Raw genomic sequence first — 22,609 nt, 5'->3', positions numbered from 1 at the left:
AATACCCATCTTGTATTTCCGGCTGCAATCTTCTTCTAAACCCAATCTGTAACAGAAAGATTGTTTCTTGATCAGGTTTCAATCCTCGATTTCGAATCACACCTCGCCAGATATGCGCCAACACTGATTGAAGAGAGGATATAACCACACCGTTTCCTACTCCGGCCTCTGAATTTGCTTTTGCTTTCAGCCCAGCTATTGTTTCCTTGGTGAAATGAAAAACTCTTTCTTTCACCGGCGGCAGATTGAATTTGGCAGAGGTTTTATTGATAATAGAAAGAGGTAATCTGATGGAACAATTGTTACGAAACCAATTTTGAAAAACAGGAGGTTTAGAAATCTGATTTACATGATAACCACGAGAGATTTCAGACCATGAGTTCATGAAATTCCAGAAGGTTGAGCCATCAGCAACAGCATGGTTCATAGTACAGCCGATGAAAATTCCATCTGAAAGCTCAGTGATTTGAACTCCAAGGAGAGGATTAGAAACGCCATCGATGTTGTTGATATGAGTAAGGGGGAAGAATGAGTGGACAATGGAAGGAACGAAGATGGGTTCGAGAATATCTGAGATGGTGATGTTTTCAGCAACGGCATGAACAAATTGAGCTCCGGAATTGTTGCAGTCGATGAAAAAGGAGATGGTGTTATCTTGGTGTTGGACAGTGGAGAGACGGCCGGCGAGTGGGAAGAAGATCTTTAGAGTTTGAGAAAATGAGGTTTTGAGATGTTGGATTAAGGTCAGAGATGGTGAATTTGATTTGGGGAAGAGAAGACCGTTTTGGATTGAACCAGCTAGAAGAAGCTTGAGATCACTTGAAGTTAATTCAATCTTGTTAAAGATTGGTTCTGCAGGAGCTTCCACTAAAGTTGTGGAGACTATTTGAATTTCTGCCATTTCTTTCTCCTTGTTTTTGCGAGAAAAACTGTGATGATAATAGTGAAATGAGAACCCTAAATTATCTTATTTATTACTAAAGAAAGGACAAGTTCAATGTTTATCACATGTACATATGAAATACCAACTACAGATGTGGAGATGGAGGTTGTCCAAGGGTTTTTCTTTTTATTCCTTGTCATCTTTATTTTTTTAATATAAAAATGATTTAATGGTCTATTATTGATGTATTTTTATTACAATAATTTTACTTAAAATAAGTTATATATAATATAATGATTTGTGAGGCAGTGATAAATTTAAGTGTTTTTTAACTTGCTAAAAGCGATATAAATAAAAGAGAAAATAAAATAATATATTCTAAGATGATGGGTTAAGTTTTAGTAATTTTTTTAGGTTTTTTACATTCGAGAATATCTCTAATAGAGGGCGTGGAAAATTGTTTGGTGATATGACAATGGTTTTGACAACTTTTAAAGAGTGTTATCTATTGTAGTGATGCTGAGTATTTGAAATTTTCAAGCAATGTTACCATTTTTTGGCAACTTTCTAACAAGATTGCTCATCTTTTTTTAATATAAAAAAATGATTTAGTTACATACTATTAGAGGGCGTTTGGTTCACAAGAGGTAAGGGAAAATGAATCAAGAAAGGGAAACTAAAGGAAAGGAAAGGAATGAGCATTCATACCCCTATGTGTTTGGATATGTTTAGGAAAGGGAATGCAATTCCACCCCATTCCCTTTGTGGATGTTTGGTTCAAATAGGGAATCAAAACTATTTTTTTTAATTTCATATATAATCAAAAAAAAAAATTCAACTCTTTTACTATAGTTTCCATAAAACGTGAAATAACTTCATATATAATCTCAAACAATCCAAAACGTCACTCACTTGCTACCCTTATTGATAATAATATAAAGTTCATAAAAGTTAAGGTTAATCAAAGAAAATGCATAAATATTATATTTAAAAAGAAAATAATTATTTTAAAATAATTAAAAATAAATATTAAAACTGAGTAATATGATAAAAGAAAAAAATTTGGTCAAAATTATTTTTCAGGGTAAAAAGGTAAAAATAAATAATTATAAGAATCAAAAGTGAAATTAATCTAGTGATAAAAAAAATATAAGGATTAAACAAAAATAAAAAAAAAGTAAAATTTAGTCAAAAAATATTTTTTGAGTAAAAAAAATTTAAAATATATAACAAAAATGAAATTAATCCAAAGATAAAGAAATGTAAAAATAAAAAAATATAGAGATCAAAATAAAAATAAAAAATAAAATAGGGAGTAAAGTAGAATTTTATAAGAAGTGTAGGTTAGAAAGAGAGAGGAAAGGGAATAGAAAACATTAGGGGGAAGTGGGGAATGGGTTAGAGGAGTTAGGAGTAAACCCAAAACTAAAAAATGGCAAAGGGAATCATTTAATTAGCAAAACAAACATCAACAAATGGAATGAAGCCTTCCCTTTCCCTTACCCTTTTCTGAAACCCCCCAAACCAAACGCCCCCTTAACTCATTTTTATGATGACAACATCAACTAATCTCAATACATAATTTAATAATGGCAAAAATCAAATCAATTCCATATGAATTTGATAAGGTACATACCGCACTGCAATTGCCCCTTTGACAATTGAAATATGAAAATAATTCAAATTAATTTGATTGGTTATTCCCATAAATCCAAGTGATTAAAATTCATTTAGTGATTTTTGAATCAATTACACCGCTCATTTTGTTTAGTCCGTGTTCGGTTTGTTTGATGTGTCCGCTTTCCGAGTAACTAGAGATATGAAAAAGTTCAGGCTTCCTGAACTTTATTTGTGTCATTTTGGTCCAATGTATCTAACATTTACACCACATACGTTTGGAGCTCCTCTTCGAACTTCTTTTCACGTGCTTGAGTAACTGATCCATCCGATAAACGTATACGCTTTATGTGAGTATCTGGATTTTTAGTGATTTGGGAAGTGACCTTAGAGCATATCCAATAAACTCTTAGTGCACTCTCTAAAAATAACATAAATAATTGACTTTTAGTGATTTAAGAGTGACACATATCCTCTCCAATAATACTCCTCATATTCACTTTTTATTTATTATTTTATTATTAAAATTATTAATTGTTGTTATACTTACCAATAGTGAGAGAAACGAGAATCTCCAATAATAAATTATTACTAAAAATGAATTAAGGAGGTACTAAGAGGCTGTTAGAGCTTATTTTTAACTCTCCTTCTTCAAATTTTAACTTAAGAGTCAAACTAAGAGGCTATTGAAGATGCTCTTATATCTCCAACAATACTCATTACAATCACTTCTTATTTATTATTTTATCATAAAATTATTAAGTGTTGTTATATTTACCAATAATGGGAGTAGAAAGTACTCAATAATAAATTATTAATAAAAAAATGAAATAAGAAGGACACTAAGGGTGCGTTTGGTTCAAACTTATGAAACGGAAACGGAATCATAATCGAAATGTGACTGAATCAGAATCAGAATGACTATTTATTTATCTTGTTTGGTTTAATCTGGAATCGGAATCAAATTCCGTTTGAAGTTGTTTATTTCTCTACTAATCGAAATCAAAATTAATACAAAACTTAATAATAATAAAATATTAATTCAGTTTATTTTTTATTTTTTTTGAACTAATTCAGTTTATTTATTAATCAAATTATATATATATATATATATATATATATATATATATATATATATATATATATATATATATATATATATATATATATATATATAATTATAATTTATATATAGGACAGTGTATTGTAAATATCAATAATAATAACAATAGTCTTTCTAAGAGAGAAAGACTTAATAAAAAAACAATAGTCTTTCTAAAAAAACAAATAGTCAAAACAATAAAATAAAATTATTATTATTATTATTTATGGAAAGAGGATAGTATATATCAATAATAATAACAATAGTAAAAAAATAGTCAGAACAATAAAATAAAGTTATTATTATTTTAGAATCCATACAGAATAAATGATAAAAATATATTTTGATGGTGTTAAGTTTGTGGGTAATTTTTTTATTACATGGGAGTGAAAAATGATTAATATGAGAGAGGGGAATCACTAATTCCACTATTTATGGGAATAGGCTTGTTTTTGCACCATTAAGGGCAGGGGCGGAACGAGGGGGTTGGGGTGGGCTCGAGCCCCGGTACACCGTCGGAAAATTGAAAAAAAAAATTTAGTAATGGTGTTTGGTAATATTTTGGAAAGAATTATATTGACTTAATGTAGTACTATTTTAATGTTTAAAGATAGATGAGATGGTTAAAGTTGCTTACTTCTATTTGAGAGGTTCTATGTTCAACCCTCTTCAACCTCATTTTCTTTTAAAAGAAATTTATTCATTTTAATTTTATTTTTCAATAATTATAAAAACATATTACCATTATTAATTAATTTAAATAGACTCTTTATTTTTATTTTTAACACTTTTGAATTCATTTTTAATATGTTTTTACCATTAAAAAAAAGTAAACATATTTAATATTCATTTTTATTATGTCTTTACCATTAAAAAGAAGTAAACATGTTAATTTTCTATTAGTTCAATGCTAGTTTCTAAAAAAAAATAATTACATTTTTACATTTTTAACGCGTTGGAGGCTAAAAAAATTTTGTACAGCCCTGACGGGCTGAACTTTGAAAATTTACCGTCAACCGCACGGTTAATTTTGAATTTTTTTGACGTTTTGATTTTTTTTTTTACTGATATATGTTTGAGCCCCAGAACATCTGGGGTCCTGGTTCTGCCACTGATTAAGGGGCATGTTTACCTTTTAACTTCAAATGAGAGAGTTTTGAGTGTTTGGCTAGTGACATCTTGTTTGTCTTTTACATCTGAAAAGTAGCATTTTACAAAAGCAGGGAAACTCTGCTTTTTGGAAAATTAGTTTTTCCCAACAGTAAATCGTAACAATAACAAACATTAAGTAAAACAAACGAGCCCTAAATACATGTGACCAAATAATTATAATGGGAATTATTGATTCTCATTTCCATTCCAATGGATTGTTTTATCCAACCAAACATACCATATTTTTAACTATTCCTACTCAAATTTTAACTTAAAAGCCAAATTAAGAGGTTGTTAGAAATGTTCTAAATACATAACACAAATACAAACTATGGCTTGAAATGCGCTTTACATGCCGTAGACACTAACAATAATACAAGAGCACTTAGATAATTAACTTAGTCAAACATACAAACACATAAATGTGTAACTACTAACAACACAACAATAATCAATCATAGCAATAAAAAATCCAATAATGTCACAATACACAATCTAATAATAATAACAAAAATCAATTTCATATAAATTTGGCAAGGTCCACACATTGCAATTGCCCCTTTGACAATTGAAATATGAAATTAATTCATACTTATTTGATTAGTTATTCCTATAAATCCAAATGACTATAATTCGTTTAGTAATTTTTCGGCGTTCGGTTTCTTTGATGTGTCTGCTTTCCGAGTAACCCAAAACATACGAAAAAGTTATGGTTTTCTAAATTTTATTTATGTCATTTTGATATGATGTATCTAATATTTGCATCACATATGTTTGAAACTTCTCTTCAAACTTGTTTTAATGTGCCTGAAATACATAAACATATTTGCTCCATGTGACTATCGGAATTTTTAGTCTGGTTTATATTATTGGTGGGGCTGGGCAAATTCATATTCTCAAAATCATAATCATGATAATCATACTACACAACAAAAGATTGTTGGCTAGCATTTTTCCAAAGGCACTAAACATAATTTCATGAATTAGACATTACCTTAGCTAGTTTAAAACTGAAAATTGAAAATCAGACAGTAACAACATCCATAAACTCAGGATCATTTCCCATAGCCTCCAAAACCTGAGGCGAAACACAAACATGAATATCAATGCTTCCTTGTTCTAATCCTGGAAATACTGTTATTTTCCCATCAAACTTATTTCCAGGTCCACTTCTCACTGCTTTTGGCTTTCCCCATCCAAAATCATTCCCATAAACATTAAACCGAGAAGAGCTACTTACCATTAAGATTCGGGATATGGCAATTTCACTCATTGTCCGAATCTTAGGATCCTTAATCCATGAATCTATGTTTTCTCTTATCTTTTCTTCTGTGTAATCACTAATTTTTTTATTGATTTGCAGAGCTACAAACCCAATTCCGTTCTCTATTACTTCTCTTGCTTTAAGTTGTACCCTCTCACTCTGAATTGCATTTCCGAAATACCCATCTTGTATTTCCGGCTGCAATCTTCTTCTAAACCCAATTTGTAACAGAAAGATTGTTTCTTGATCAGGTTCCAATCCTCGATTTCGAATCACACCTCGCCAGATATGCGCCAAGACTAATTGCAGAGAGGATATAACGACACCGTTTCCATCTCCGGCCTCTGAATTTGCTTTTTCCTTCAGCCCAGCAATTTTTTCCTTGGTGAAATGAAAAACCCTTTCTTTCAACGGGGGCGGAATGAATTCGGCGGAAGCATTATTGATAATAGAAAGAGGTAATCTGATAGAACAATGGTTACGAAACCAATTTTGAAAAACAGGAGGTTTAGAAATCTGATTTACATCATAACCACGAGAGATTTCAGACCACGAGTTCATGAAATTCCAGAAGGTTGAGCCATCAGCAACTACATGATTCATAGTACAGCCGATGAAGATTCCGTCTGAAAGCTCAGTGATTTGAACTGCAAGGAGAGGATTAGAAACCCCGTCGATGTTGTTGATATCAGTAAGGGGGAAGAATGAATGGACAATAGAAGGAACGAAGATGGGTTCAAGAATATCTGAAACGGTGACGTTTTCAGCAACGGCATGAACAAATTGAGCTCCGGTATTGTTGCAGTCGATGAAGAAAGAGATGGTGTTATCTTGGTGTTGGATAGTGGAGAGACGGCCAGCGAGTGGGAAGAAGATCTGCAGAGTGTGAGAAAATGAGGTTTTGAGATGTTGGATTAAGGTTAGAGATGGTGAATTTGATTTGGGGAAGAGAAGACCCTTTTGGATAGAACCAAGTAGAAGAATCCTCAGATCACTTGGAGTTAACTCAATCTTGTTAAAGATTGGTTCTGCAGGGGGTTTCACTACGGTTGTGGACACTATTCGAATGTCTGCCATTTCTTTCTCCTAGTTTTTGTGAGAAAAGCTGCGATGAATAGAATTATTTTAATGTTTTAAGAGCAAGTTGTGTTCTGTCACGTGTGCACTGCATTTGTTTGGTTTAGTGTTGTCTATGAGTCTAGAATGTTGCGTAAATCTTATCCCTCACATCACGTGCACGTGAACGTGTCGAAGAATTCCAAATTGTGAATAGAATAGAATGTGATGCTCTGATGCAAGTAAAGAAAAGGAAAAGACACTTATGCTGCTCTACTTCAATATTCTTCACGGCCCATCTCAATTATTTGAGCAAATCAACGACATCATGGTACTCTTTGATAAATAGAATTTAACGGTTCGTTCCTTGATTATCTTTTCGTTTAATTAATTTAATCTATTTACTAAAATTTAGTTGACTGCAAACTTATAAATAAATAAAAATTGACATTTTATTTTCGTTTTTAATAATTTATATTCTTAGTAGTATTGTAAAAAAAATATCGTATAAACATATCATATAACTTAGATTTTTATAATGAATAAAAATATATTTACATAGTGAAATTATTATTAGGTTTTTATGAATAAAAATGAGCTCTTCATATATGATCCTAATTAGAATTGGATTGCTAATAATATCTTAGATGGGCATCATGAACGACTCATGGTTCGGAGAGGCAACTACCACTAAAATCCTAAAATCCCTCAACGACGATTTTGGGTCAGAGGACAACAATTATGATTCCGACCAAGTTTCACATAGTATTAAGAAAGCAAAAGGTTTGAATGGTCACCTCGATGATATTTCCAGCCACAGCCCTGAAACCTTTGGATCATCGGCCAGGAAAAAATCATCTTGCAAAGGAACCCTCCTCGGCAATGTTGATTCAGACTCTAAATTTGTTCCAGATATAGAGTCCTTTATAGATAACTACATTCTCGTTGTAGATTCAGATATGGAGGACAAATAGGAGGAGGACGCTGATGCCCTTGAATTAGACTTTCCATAGAGGAGAAGCAAGAACTTTGGCATCCTTGGAAAACCTCTCTTATAGTTAAAGTCTTGGGGGGGGGGGGGGGGGGGGGGGGGGGGAAGTCAGTTATAGGTATTTGTTCCAACAATTGTCATCTCTATGGGTCAAATATGGAGTTCTATCACTTATTGATTTCGCCAATGATTATTATATCGCTAAATTCTCAAATACGGAGGATTATGAGCATGCCTTTACTGGGGTCCTTATATGATCACACATATCACGTCTTGGTCATCCAACCATGGAAACCCAACTCCAATCATTTTGATAACAGTATGAGGAAGATTCTCACTTAGGTACGCTTCTTAGGCCTTCCAATTGAGTATTACAATGCAAGCTTTATAACTAAACTAGGGAAAATGACTGGTATTGTTCTTTATGTTAACCAATATATACTCAATCTATGGAAAGAGGGAAATTCTCCAGAGAGTATGTGTTGAGGTTAATTTATCGATCCTTTTGTTGTCTAAATACAGTTTGAGGAAGTGTACTTACCGCATTGAGAAGGGTTGCATAATTTGTTATGGGTGTGACCTTTATGGTCATAATAAGAAGCTTTGCCATACTATGAATGACAATCTCAGGAATGAGGATTCAATTCCAAATAATGCCAATCCCCACGAAGAAGTGCTAGTGAGGACAAAAGTTCTTAATGATTACGGCCCGTGGATGACAGCTAAGAAGTCGTGGAGGAGGAGGAATAACAGCAATGCCCCTATTACTACCAAAAAAGAGCTAGAGAAAAACTTTCAGATGATCAAATCATTGCCAATACTATCAATGCAGCTAAATCAACGCAATTAGAGAACTTTGAAGGCATAATGGCAGTCAACCTTTTGGTTGTTCATGAAATGACAAGCGGGCTCCTTAATAATGGCAATTGTTTTGAAGCACTTAATATGTAACACCCTGGTCCAATACCATGTAGATATTGTCCGCTCTGGCCCAATTCCAACACATTGGGCCTCACGGCTTTAAAACGCATCTGCATGTATTGGATTCTCATCTTACTAATAAGCCCCAATCACTCCCTCTCCATTTCCGATGTGGGATTCAGTTCATTCCTGCCCCCATCGCCATCCCTTAGGGCCGCTCCTTGCTCAGGCCTTCTTACCCCGGCGCCACCCACTCCGGACCGGGTCGTTACAGGCCCACCAGCTTCCGCCTGGTTCGTCCCCGAACCACACATCGTACGTGGAGAGTCGGCTCTGATACCAATTGTAACACCCTGGTCCAATACCATGTAGATATTGTCCGCTCTGGCCCAATTCCAACACATTGGGCCTCACGGCTTTAAAACGCGTCTGCATGTATTGGATTCTCATCTTACTAATAAGCCCCAATCACTCCCTCTCCATTTCCGATGTGGGATTCAGTTTATTCCTGCCCCCATCGCCATCCCTTAGGGCCGCTCCTTGCTCAGGCCTTCTTACCCCGGCGCCACCCACTCCGGACCGGGTCGTTACATAATACCACTAACATAGAGACTGATGTTGATCCTCCAAATAATGAAAATGTGCCACCAAGTGATAACATTATGGCCCCTGTTAAGTTGTAAAGCCTCTTAGGCCGGATCATACTCCTCCTTTTGAAGCTGTGTATTGACATTCCCCACCATATCATTTTCTTCTTGTGGTTCTGTTTCCAAAAGGGGATTCTCACTAACCTTGAACGCAAAAGACGCCATCTCATCGATTATGACCAACGCCCCATATCCCATCAGCATACTGAAAATATTACTCGTCTCTTAAGAGATTGCATAACTGCTCGAAAAATCTGGTATGATTTTCTCCCTCAAAGGTTGCTTCATATATTTTTTGTTGCCCCTTGTGATGATTAGTTTATTTGGTGTAGAGAGACTGGTTACCAACTTGATTATCTATGGTTTGCTGGTATTTATGGAAGTGGTGTAATTACTCTATCTTCAACTTGCAAGACAAGGTGCCCAGGAATAAAACCATCTTCTTGTAGTAGCAAATTCATAAGTTCGCCTCTGCCTAGGCGTTTCCCTCTAAGCCTCAAACTCGGAAAATTGAACATGTAACGCCCGTAAAAAAAATATTTTTCCATACATGTAAATTTGAAATTAGGATCCTAAAATAATTGATTAAGATTTATGGATTTTAATAAAAATAAATATTTATATTACATATTTATATTAGAAAGAAAATTATATATTAAATATATGTGATAAATTAGCAATTGTTTTAATAAATTAATATTAAGATTTTGCTAATTATTCTTCACGAGGGAAGGTAGGTAGGTAGGTAGATGTATTTGTGATATGCTCAAACAGTTATATTCATTTATCATTATCTTTTTTATAATTATGTATGTTTATTATTATTTCATTTAAATCCATTTTAATTAGGGTAAACTACTTATCCCTATATATATCTCAAAAACTTATTTTGAGGGGGGAGCCGCCAAACTAGTATCTAGGTTCTGGAAAATAAAAAGTTTATCTCTTTGGTAACATTCATCTATCAAATTAAAGATAGATCATTGACCCTTACTGATTTAGCGTTATCTTTCGGAATTGAGGTAAGTAGTTAATTATATACATAGTTCTTTGTTTACTTGTTCATATGTCTATTTTAATTGATTGTTATACTTGTAATGAATGTGAATAGTTAATTAAATATAGGGTATGTTAATTGTATATTTGTTGTCGCGTTGAATTGTTAAGATAAAATTGTCTATTGGTTTGATCTTCGTGTTTAATATGTGTATCTGGTACATTGACAATAGTCATGTTGGTATAAATAAATTTGAGAATGATGATGATGATGATGATGATAATGATATGAGAATTGAGTAAAATATATATGAAATGTGTAATTTTGACTATAGAAAATGGAAGAGATTAAGAAAGCTTAAACTAGGATAGTATATTCAATGGTTGCGATTGAAATTAGAAAAAGGAATATTCTGATCACGTGAAATATAAACACCGGGTATTTGTTACGATAGGGTGTTAAGGTACCGGGTATTTGTTACGACATGGTACCTAGAAGAAGGGATACCAGGTATTTGTTACGACAGGGTATCCCAGGATATGATTTTACTGGCCAAGCAACCATTGGGTATTACTAGACTAGAGTAAGCAGGACCCTTTGAATAAATTAAGAATAATATTTATTTATTGGATGTTTTGCTTGATAACTAATAATGATTGAATGTATGTAAACTGAATTGTATGCGTGTGTGGTTGTGCTATATATTTAATTGGCTATCTTACTGGGCCTTCCAAGCTCACCCCACTCTCCACCAGTTTTCTTTTCAGGTTAATGTCATTAAATGCTAGCGACGCTCGTATGGATCGGCCAGTTTGTAGATTCGTCATTATTAGGTTTATATTACTAATAGTCTAGCCTGTCTGCACTTTTGATAAATTTTAAACGGTTGGTTTCATTTATTTGAACCTATTAGAATGCATTTATAAACGTAATAGAATTGCGCTTTTGAGTTTTGTTAGCATATTAAATGGAATTTATTATTGTTCCAGAAATTGACGGTTTTTAAAAAGGGGTGTTACAGAACAACTTATCGGATAGGATCGTCCTCCTCATTGGTGGTTTAAATTAAACACGGATGGGTCTTTTGACCCTATTAATAATATTGTTGAGGAAGCTGGCCTAATCCGTCATGATAAAGGCACTTGGATTCGTGGTTCTGCCCAAAGGTTATTGCTGACAGATTCTTTTAATGTCGAACTATGGGGCATTCTTTTGGGCATTGTGGTTGCTTGTTAGATTGGTATTTCGAAGTTGTTTATTGATAGCGATTACAAGGAGGCGATTTCTCTAATTTAGAGCCAGATTCACACTTCCCACCTGACGAGGAATCTTATCAACTCTATTAGACAGCTGGTTTTTGATGGCCTGATAACTTGATTCAAGAATATTTATCTCCAGAAGAATAGATGTGTTGATTATTTGGCAAAGAAATCTTCCCTCTCTCCTCCTGGTCTCACTATCTTTCTCGAGCCCATCCATGGCATTACTAGTCCTCTTAGGGATGACATTTCAGGTGTTTCCTTTGTTGGTCCCTAATAAGGCGGATTAGTTCTAAAAGGGGTGAATAGAACTATTAAATAATTTATGCCTTTAAAGACTTTTCTTACTCAATTCAATAAAACATAGAGGATAATTTTCAACATCAAAGGCAACTTCGGTTTACTGAGCTTTTTAGTATTTTAGTCTACTAAGATTGCTTTAGCTTCTGAAACTTTCCACCCAGAGGATAACCCTTTTATCAGAGGCTATGAAGAGCTTATGGAAAATGATGTTTAAGTTACACATAAAATATTCAGATAGTCAATATGTGAGATAAATATCAGAGCATGTAATATTTAGTAAAAAATACTAGTAAAAGGCAATAGCAAGAAAAGAAATTACTCAGTAGATTTATAATGGTTCGGCCTCCTGGCTACATCGAGTCCTTAGAATATATTCTTCTAAGATTTAATGCACTACTCGTCTCTTTCGGAGGTAGAGAACAGAATTTTTACAAAGTAGTCTAAGTTTGAGTAAAGTACCTTTCATCGCTCGACACTCAACTAATACACTCTTTGTTGCTTATGACCGAAGCAACGAAAGACTACTGAGTTACAATCAAAAGATACAATTTCTTCAGGTAAGAAATATGTTTGAACTAATCTCTTTCCAATTAATTGCACAAATATGAACATGAATTGTGTTGTGATCTTTTGCTCTGTTTCTAGATTTGTACAATATACCTCGTATAAGCTTTTTGCATTTATGAATTGGTGCTTATCTTTATTCTTGAGACTGGCTTTTATAGGCTGAGATTCAAACTAGCCATTTAAATCCAGAATGAGACTGTTTAGAAGAAATAGCCTATGTTCTTCTCTGGAGCTTCTGGTGATTCTGTCTATTTTGCCAAATGAGGAAACTAGATGTTTCCGCCTTCAGAAGACCGCTGAGAGCTTCAACTAATGATCTTTTTCTAGTTTTTTATTTTGTAGGCTACATGCTGAGCATTTCCATTTTAGTGATGGTAGAGAGAGATGGGTAAATGGCAGGGATTTCTGTCCTTTGTATTTTATCCAGAACGGGCAAGCTTGTTGGAGAAGACAATGTTGTTGTCTTCTTCTAGGTTCTGGATCAGGCTTGCTTCTTCTTGTGGACTTAGGCTGCTTCTGATTGGACCTTTTTAATTTGTTAAGGGCCTTTTTACTTGGAAGTAGCCTATGCAATTTTTTCTTTAATTTCAGAGGCAAGAACTTTTCCCTGATTAGTGATTTGTTGAGCAGATTCAGCCAATAGAGAAGTGTCTTCCTCAGAGATATGGGTCTTTGAGGTGCTAAGCTTCATAGGGTTCAACCTGTTATTGGATTTGTCATGGGCTTTGGTAACTTCTTTTTCCAGTCGGGGGAAGGAATTGGTCAGTTTGAATTTGGGCGAGAAGTCATCAATTTGACTTTCATTATCCATGATGGGAGGAAGGAAAGGAGTGGATTTTGGGGGCTCAATAGGATTGTCATTTTTAGTGTTGGAGCCAAACCCAACGAAGGTGTTTGGAGCTAGACCGATCTCGCCCTATATAAAACATTGCCCAGGGTTACCAATATCAATTAGGCATAAATAAAAGCAGAAGAACACTACAACAAATCATCACTTGTGCCACGGTTAGAATTGTGGCACAAGTATAGTATTTCCATGGCTACACTATTTAGCCACGGAAATTCTTCCGTAGCACAAGTGATCGTGGCTAGGTAGTTGCCACGGAAAAATAATGGTCGTGGCATAAATTGGTTTTTATGCCACGAGAAAAACCGTGGCTAATCATATCTTTTTGCCACGAGTAAAATCGTGGCAAGAGTAAAATACATGTGGCAAGATATAGTAGCCTGTGGCAATCAACCCCACTTAGCCACGAGCATAAATGTGACAAAAATAGAACACTCATGGCTAGAAACCTTACATAGCTACGAGCATAACGTGGCAAAAATAGAACACTCGTAACTAGAAACCTTATTAGCCACGAATATAATCATGGCAAACTAGATTAAATATTAATTAATTTTTAATTAATTTTTAATCTCTTTTATTATTATTATATGAACTTTTGAATTAAAGAGAGCTACAATAAAATCAATAAACAAAAGAATAGAAAATAAATAAAATCCGAAATTTGAATCATTCTTAGTCAAAAAAATAAATAATTATTAAATAAATATCAATCATTTTATCATTCAACAAAAAAATTCCTAGTAAAAAAAATCCAAAGCAAAATATCCAACAAAAAAATATATGTTTCTTGATTTTACCATGCACACGAATAAGAGTGGCAGAAACTATAGAATTGAACATAATTAAAATAATTAGTAAGCCCGAGATGCTATTTGCCAATAAAAAAACTCCATACATCCCTTAAAATATTCACGGACATGAACGTCGACCTGCATATTACCATTCAACATAACTAATTAGATTTTACCCAACAACATTTCGACATGACTCATAATACAAAATGGAAAAAAATAATAATCAGTACAAATAAAAAATGAATGAAAAACTATGGGCAATAAAGAGCCATACATCCATAAAATTTTGATAAATATGAGTACATCTTACTAAACCAGTGATTTCTAAAATTCTGAACTCAAATCTGTAATTTCCTATCCACAACTACTAGTTATCATATATTCATACATTTCATTGCAAATGTTCCAACTTGAGCAGAATAAATAAATAGATGTATGCATTTTGGAAAGAAAAAAATAAATAAATAACAAATATGTACTACATACATACCTATAATGGATAGGGCCTCATCCAATGGTAGAAAGTAACAACAACAAGGCAAGTGGAATCACCAATGATTGAGAGGATAGAAACTGTACAAATGTGGAGCCAAATAGGGAATTAAAATGCTGGAAAAGAAAAGAAACAAGTAGCTGATATTACTGTAATCATAATAAAATAAAATAAAAGAGAAAGAACAGCCAAAACCTGTGTTACGTGATCAAGTGAAGTTCTATGTAAAAAATGGAAATGAGAAAGAGAAGGAGAACAAGATAGAAATTATTGAACAAAAAGCAAGTGAAATGAAGTATTTGTAAAAGGAGTCTATCAAGCAATTTAATTCATTTTTGTATCGTGCAAATACAAATCCCATGGGCTGCCGGAAAAGACACGATACTAAATTTGACTTAATTATATGGGTCGGGAGTAATTGAAATATCCAAAAACAAAGATCAGACAGAGATTGAGGTTTATTTTTCTCACTTGCATCTCAAATCATGCCAACTAACAACACCGGAGACAAAGCTGAAGATAATGGCAAAAAAGCAGAAAAAAGAAAAGAAAATTAAGCAGGAAGCAAGAAAGCAAAAGCTACATTTGAATTATTAATTAAGAATATTTCGGTTTATGGTTGCTTACACTTAATTCAAATTCTGCAATGTTAATCGTAAGGCATATTTCGATAACAATATATCCAATGTGCATATGGAGAAAATAAATGTTACACGTTCAAAATGATAGAGCCAAAACTGTAATTAATGATCTAGTAAGAGATACAATATCACAAGAATATGGCTTAATCCGACCACTATTTGAATGCCGAGAAAACCACAAGGCACATTATTAGACAAATAACAAATTAATGATTCAGTGATTCACCGAAAACACTCAAGAAACCATGACAATGGCAAGAGAAACCAAAGTTTCTTAGTTTCATTAGAGTTTCAATATATCAATATGTTAGAATAATCCATCAGGATTATTGGAGTTTCCATGACTTAGCTAGTTTTGCCTAATAATCAAATTATTACATGAATCAAAATGACAAATTTGTCTATAAATGCTTTCCCTTGTCCAATTATCTTTCTCTAGGAGATGTCAAGAGAAATAATTTTTTTTTGTTATCACCAATAAATATGCCTACTAATGTTAGCTAAGTTATGTTTAAAATTAATAATAAATACCCATAAACTTTATTCTCTTGTTCAATTGCTTCATTGTGCATCATATTTGCTAATCAATAGTAAAATTCATTGTATGTACACATGGTCTAACACTTCTAATTAATAGTAAATTTGAACTCTAGGAAATCAATCAAATTTCTAACAATGATTGCTAACCACATGAAAGCATTAATTCTCATCAGTTTGTAATAAACGCATAAATAAAACCATGAAATCCATAAGATCAATGGGTACGAACGAAACCCATATGAATTTCAGAAAATTGATAAGGTTATAGAAATCTCATATAACTTACCCCGCTTTAGGAGAGTGAAGAGTGAAAACACTCAAACAACGCAAATCATGAATTGAAATTCGAGCAATTGCACCCTGTACCACGTAGTGAAGGATGTACTTGAGTAGATTCTGCACGCGGAATATAAAAACAGGATCACATATGTTAGAAACTTGATTTTATGTCAACACAATGCAACTTGTTATAGATTTTACCAATGGTATAGTGCAAAATTACCTATCATGTTTCAATTCTCTAGAGCATACAACGGCTGGCACATGACGAAAACTTCCATTTCTTAGAAGAAATTTAGCCATGTGTATCCAAGTGTGCGAGGAACAATCTCTGCCACCTCAATTCTAGGATGACTCGTGCTTCTTCTAATACAGTTTCAGTTAATGGACTCAACCTTTCAGCTATGAATATATTATAAATTGGTTGAGGCCTCTTCCATATCATAATATGCAATTGCACTTGCATGTATGTGTCTTGACTGGTGTAGACACCGAGTCGGAGGACCTGTGACGAAAACCTGTAAACAAGACGGTTGAAACGTTGATTCCGGAAGTTTTAAAAATAAAAAATAATATATAACAAGGAAGGAGAAGTTGCGATGGTTCGCGGTCGTCGATTGGGCAGCTCGCGAGTGCTCAGCGGCGCGGTGCGAGCGCCTAACGGCAGCACGGGGCGCGCGCTCGACGTCCGCTGGACGCACGCGTCCGACTGCGAGTATCGCGCGCTCGACAGCCACGGGGCGTGTGCGTCCGACGGCGCGAGACGCGTCCCGGCAGGCGTCGGGCGAGCGCGCCCGGCAGCCGTTGGGCGAGCGCCCAACATCGGTGGGGCGCGCGCCCAACGATTGTTGGGCGCTCGCCCAACAATTGTTGGGCCATTGCCCAACAAATGTTGGGCGATCGCCCAACAATGTTGGGCGACGCCCGATCTTGCTCGGGCGTCGCCCATTCCGTCCGGGGATCCAATGCCTATAAAAGGCACGGATCCCCATGCATTTGAGGGGGAGGATTTTTAGGGAGAGGAATTTCTCACTCTAACATTTTAGAGAGAGAAGTGACTTTTTTTTGGGAAAAAACATTTTTTTTCCTAAAAATTCCGAATTTTCTAAAAGTTAAGATTTTACTAAAAACACAAAAAAAATACCGGGAAAGCACGATTCGTGGAATCAACCGACTTCAATCGTCAATACCGAACTTAAGGTATGATCCGAGGACTAGACTCGTTTTATTTTATTTAATTTATTTCTTTTCCTTTATTTATTTTTATGTTATAATTTTATTTATTTAGCTATTTATTTATTTACCACGTTTTATTTAATTTTGCGTATTTATTTAATTTTCGTCTCGTGTTGAATAAAATTTGGTTTTGTTTTAAAATAAAAACCTCGTTTTGATATCCCAATACGAACCGTGATCCGAAAAAAAGGTAGTTCGGGTATTAAAAGACGTTGTAATTATAAGTTTCTTAAAAAAGAAATTTCCAAATAACGTTTTAAAATAAAAACGTCGTTTTAGGAACTTCCGTTATTGACTATGATCCATTTTTAGTAGTTCAGAAATCCAAAACGATTGAATTAGACTTAATTTAAAGCTTTTGAATAAATCTGGAAATAATTGGAGTGCTGCTGTAATTTACGTTTTCTGTCACTAATTGCTGATTACCGACGGATTTTCCGTCGGTAAATCTGCTGGAATGTAAAAAAATGCTGTTTTGGTCCCTCTTTCTCAACTTTTAAGCTTTTAATCCTTTGTACATATATGTATATTTATGTAATAAATGTTTTCAAACTATTTTTGGATAGTTGGTACACATAGTTATTTAGGATATTTATATATCATTTTTTGATTTAATCTAATATAAGTATACGTGTATATATATATATATATATATATTTTCTTTTTCCTTCATTTAAATGATAATGGATTTTATTTTAGAATGTTATTTACTTGGGTGTTTTGGAAGTAATTAATTAGTATATATTTTGTGGATAATGGGATTTATTTTAATATTTAAACTACATTATATATATATATATATAGTTTTTGGGCTATTCGGGTTATACTAGTTATTATTAGGTGAAACTATTTTGGGGATAAATGTTATTTTCTTATTTAGGAGCTTTATCTATTATTTTCACATGTTTAAAGTAAAAATGTATTATATTTAGTATTTTTATTATCATTTCTTATATGTTTATTACATAGTATCTTTTCACTTATCCTTATTTTCTCTATAAATATTTCATGGGTTTTTTGGCTAAAATGTATATAATATGTCTATATTATTTTCTTTATTCTTTGGACATTTATGGGTCCATATTTTAAATGGGCTTTATTTGGAGTGAATTTTGATTTAATATGTTTATTGTTGTAATTATGACAAGTAAAGAGCCCATTGAGTCAAAAGGGGGAAATAAATCACCAAAAAGAGTTTTCAATTTGATTATTTAAACTAAAAGCTTTTCTAGAGGTTCTCAAAGTGCAAATAATATTTTCTTGACATCTTTAGATCATTTCCAAAACATCACGTTTTAAAACCTTAGTCCGTTCCAACGATGGATTAAGCGAACCTTGTAATTAAAATCGTTTTCATTGTAAATAATGAAGTTTTGAATCGTTTTCTTAAAGGATTTAAAATTGACTTGTATGTTTAACCACGTTTTCTTATCAAAGGCTTTTATCCCAACATTTTCAACGCCCGAGTCGTTCCAACGGCGATTCGAGTGAACATCATTAAACGGGGTTTTGAAACGTACCTAAATCGTTCCAACGGCGATTAAGGTACGAACCATGTAAATAAACTCGTTTTGGGGAAGTGAATTAGTATAGAATTAGTATGTGACACGAAGCATAAATCACGTTACAAATAAATCAATTCTTCCTTCTCCCCCTCTCTTTTCTATGTATATTGAACTGATGTAAATGGGTGATTCTTTACTAAAATGGCTTTTCAATAATGTATGCTCAAAACGGTTTTCAAAACGAGAAAGAAAAGGTTTCAAATGAATTTTAAACTTAAAGAAATATACGATTAGTCCGTTATCGCCTAACATGCTGAGTAGGAGGCCGGTGGTTCATAACCGGGCGATGTCGGGGTGCCTAGTAGCCTTTCTCCGGAAAGGAGCTAGCCTTCTCGGCTCGTACCTAAGTTTTCCGAACCCACACCGGTCTCCCACAAGGGATCGATGTTCATTTTCCCATTCGTGGGTGGCGACTCTTCCATATCTCCGAGCTCCGGTCCTGCCGAGCAGCTTGATTCCACGATTGGTTGCTTTCGGCGCCAATCACCGCTTACGTCGCCATGAGGTGTCCACCCTCCGGTCCGCCCGGGAGATTAGGCCGCGGCACCTCGTCTAACAAGTGGCGACTCTGCTGGGGAAGCGAGAAATTTGATTCCGGAAGGCGTGTATTAAGCCCTTAACGGGGACGGATCGTATTATTTCTTTTCGTATGCATTCATAAGCATTATTGCAAACCTTTTGGGTAATTTCCACGAAACCTCTAGCGAGAGTCCATTCGTCGCTCGAAAGAGGCTAGTGTAAGTTCCCCCTTACAGTAAGGCGCCAAAGGGTCCCCATCCATTCGTTAGGGGCGAATTTGTGCGGTCCTGTGAGGTCCCGCTATCAGCCGTGTCAGCATATAGTAGCCTTAGAAGTTGCCATAGGATTACCCGTTACTATTTTTGGCATGATAAATGAATCAGTTCGTGTTTTCAAATCGCCATGATACGTGTCTAAATCCTAAAGTATGTAAAGAAAATGAAATGATGCGTTAATATATACTTTTTGAGTCGACATACTAATTACCCTAAAACATCGAAACGATTTAAACTAAAGACGACTTAGTTATCTCGTATGAATGAACATGTGCGGCCCGCCTTGTCCCTTTCTGTGTCCCGACGAAGGCACATGTTCAGGAAATGCGTTACGACGTAAGCACGTATTAGTATGCGTCGGTTTGGTGTTAAGGATAGTTACATTTCGATACAAAAGACTATATTAACAGTAGCCGTTATTCACATTCTTTAAATAAATTGGGATAAAACGAGATCATAACGAAACGAAAACGAAGAACATTTCTGTTTTGAACGACCCTGTCATAACGTGAAAAGTTTCGCGCACGTAGCCCGTCCCTTCCGAATAAAAGACGAGCTTTTACGTTATGCCCTGTGTCGTTCTTAAGAGAAATGGGTGTGTCCGCAGAAGTGACTAAGAAAAGAAAAGCAAAAAATGAACTAAACGACCAAAATCATTCCGAATCTACGATATATGTCAATACCGAGAGTAGTTAAAGAAAATAAACCAATGCCGTTGAATACATGCCTCGAACGAGTGTATACCCCGTTTAAAATCACGAAGCCGAATTAAGCCAAACCATATAATTGTGCCATATGGACGAGACTGCGGGTTTTGACTAACGACTCGATCATTTCGACCGTTACCAAAACTGCAAGAAATATGGCCCGATGTACGTGTTTGCTTAAATCCGTGCCTAAAGGAAAGAGAACGGTGATATCCTCGCTTCGAATAAGCATGCGATTCAACGAAACGTTGATTTTCTATAACCACACTAAGATGATATATCCCATGGATTGCGAAGAACAACGAACTGTTGCTAGCCGAAAGATTACCGTGCGCTCAAAATAAGACTCGCCGTCTTTTCACGTAGCTAAAATGAGCAAACGGATCCTCGACGCTAAGAACAAACGCGTTACGCGATGAGTCCGTTCCCTAAAATAAAATCCAAAAGTGATTCCATCACTAAATAAACACGTGGTTACGTCTCTCGATAGATCCAAAAGATCCCGTTGTAATCCAAAAATCGAGACACGAACCCGCGCGAACAAAAGGGAACGAGTCATTGACAATAACGAACGATTGGACTAGAAGAATAACTCGTACCACGTCTAAAAACTGAGATGCGCTCAAAAGGAGTCAAAACCCGAACTAATGCGTCTCACGAAAGGACGAAAGACGAGTTATTCCGAAAGGACAATCCAACTTGGTTGATTTCTTAGTCACTGAACGCTGATGCGTCAAAAACGAACTGTGTTGTATGGTGAATGATTTACTTTTTCGCAATAATCGACGGCATCACGCGTCCCTCGGACCGCAATGTGAGCCCAAAACCAAAATCCTAGGAAAGAGACCTGGACCAACGAGTGTGTGGAGGAATAAGGGTGGAAGAGAGATGTTGTGATATGTGTGATTAGACTAACGTTTGTTCTTCTTATCTTATATATCTGTAAATAAATAAACGCACACACCACGAATCATGCATATAAAATCATGCATACATACTAATGGATACCGTTCGCGCAGACGTCATCATTAAGCGATTGTGGTACCGAGAGAGCAGTCGACTAGTTAGGCAGTTTGACCAGTTACAGATTGACAGTTCTGAATCGGCAGTTGTGGCTTCGGAATCATCTTCGTCCGAGTATACTCAGTCTTCAGCCAGTATGTCTGCGACCGACGAAAAAGTGGCCGGATTGGAAAACTCTGTGAACAACATTAATGAGCAGTTAGCGGTGATAGCGGCCCAGTTAGCTAAGCTGGCCATGAGAGATGATAAAAGTGGCAGTAAACACGCTGAGAATGAGGTGAACGATGGACCTCGCTTTGGGAATGAGGATGACTATCAGGATTATATCCGGAAGCAGCTTCAGAAAGAGAAAGCTAAGGAAGAGGAGTGGAAGCAACACATCACTCAGGAGGTGCAGGATCTACGTGGGGGAAGTTCCGGGAGTCAGGACTTTTATAACTTGAAGAATTGTTTATCGGCAACGGCTTTGCCTTTGAAATTCCGGCTCCCTGACATGAAAAAGTTCGATGGAACTGGGGATCCCACTGCCCACATGAATCAGTATGTCGTTGTAATGTAGCACACGATCCTGACTGAGGATCAAGTCCTGGGGCTGTTTAACACCTATCTTGAGGGGGCTGCCCTCATATGGTTTCATGCATTGCCGATGGTGACGAAGAGGGATTGGAAAGAGTTAGCGAAGTCATTCATCGCTCAGTATAGCTTCAACACCATGCTTGAGGTCACTTTGAAGGAGCTTGAGAGCACTAAGCAGCAGACTGGGGAATCCTTCTCCGATTTTATGAAAAGATGGAGGGCCAAGGCCGCGGTTATGAAGCAGAAGCCGCTTGAGCAGGATCAGATCCGAATGGTAGTCGGTAACACCTTGCCGTATATTAAGAATGAGCTGCGGTATATGCCTTTTACCGATTTCAATCAGATGTATAGT

The 22,609-nt window shown here is 35.2% G+C and overlaps 2 protein-coding genes across 2 annotated transcripts in view; both read right to left on the bottom strand.

The window, feature by feature from the left end:
* Positions 1-901, bottom strand: part of LOC136229873 (uncharacterized acetyltransferase At3g50280-like) — a 1,320-nt gene extending 419 nt beyond the window's left edge. Inside the window, exon 1 of the mRNA XM_066018747.1 lies at positions 1-901. This exon is cut by the window's left edge and continues 419 nt beyond it. Within this exon, the coding sequence (XP_065874819.1) occupies positions 1-901 (901 nt within the window).
* A 4,744-nt stretch (positions 902-5,645) lies between these two features.
* LOC136228541 (uncharacterized acetyltransferase At3g50280-like) lies at positions 5,646-7,321 on the bottom strand. The gene has a single exon (XM_066016964.1). The coding sequence runs from the start codon at positions 7,093-7,095 to the stop codon at positions 5,779-5,781; it is 1,317 nt and encodes a 438-aa protein (XP_065873036.1). The 5' UTR covers positions 7,096-7,321; the 3' UTR covers positions 5,646-5,778.
* Positions 7,322-22,609: the final 15,288 nt, after the last annotated feature.

This window comes from Euphorbia lathyris, chromosome 5 (genome assembly GCF_963576675.1).
Source record: "Euphorbia lathyris chromosome 5, ddEupLath1.1, whole genome shotgun sequence".
In the NCBI taxonomy this organism is placed as follows: domain Eukaryota; kingdom Viridiplantae; phylum Streptophyta; class Magnoliopsida; order Malpighiales; family Euphorbiaceae; genus Euphorbia; species Euphorbia lathyris.
Note: the sequence above shows the minus strand (reverse complement) of the source record. Positions and strands in the feature narration are given on the sequence as shown.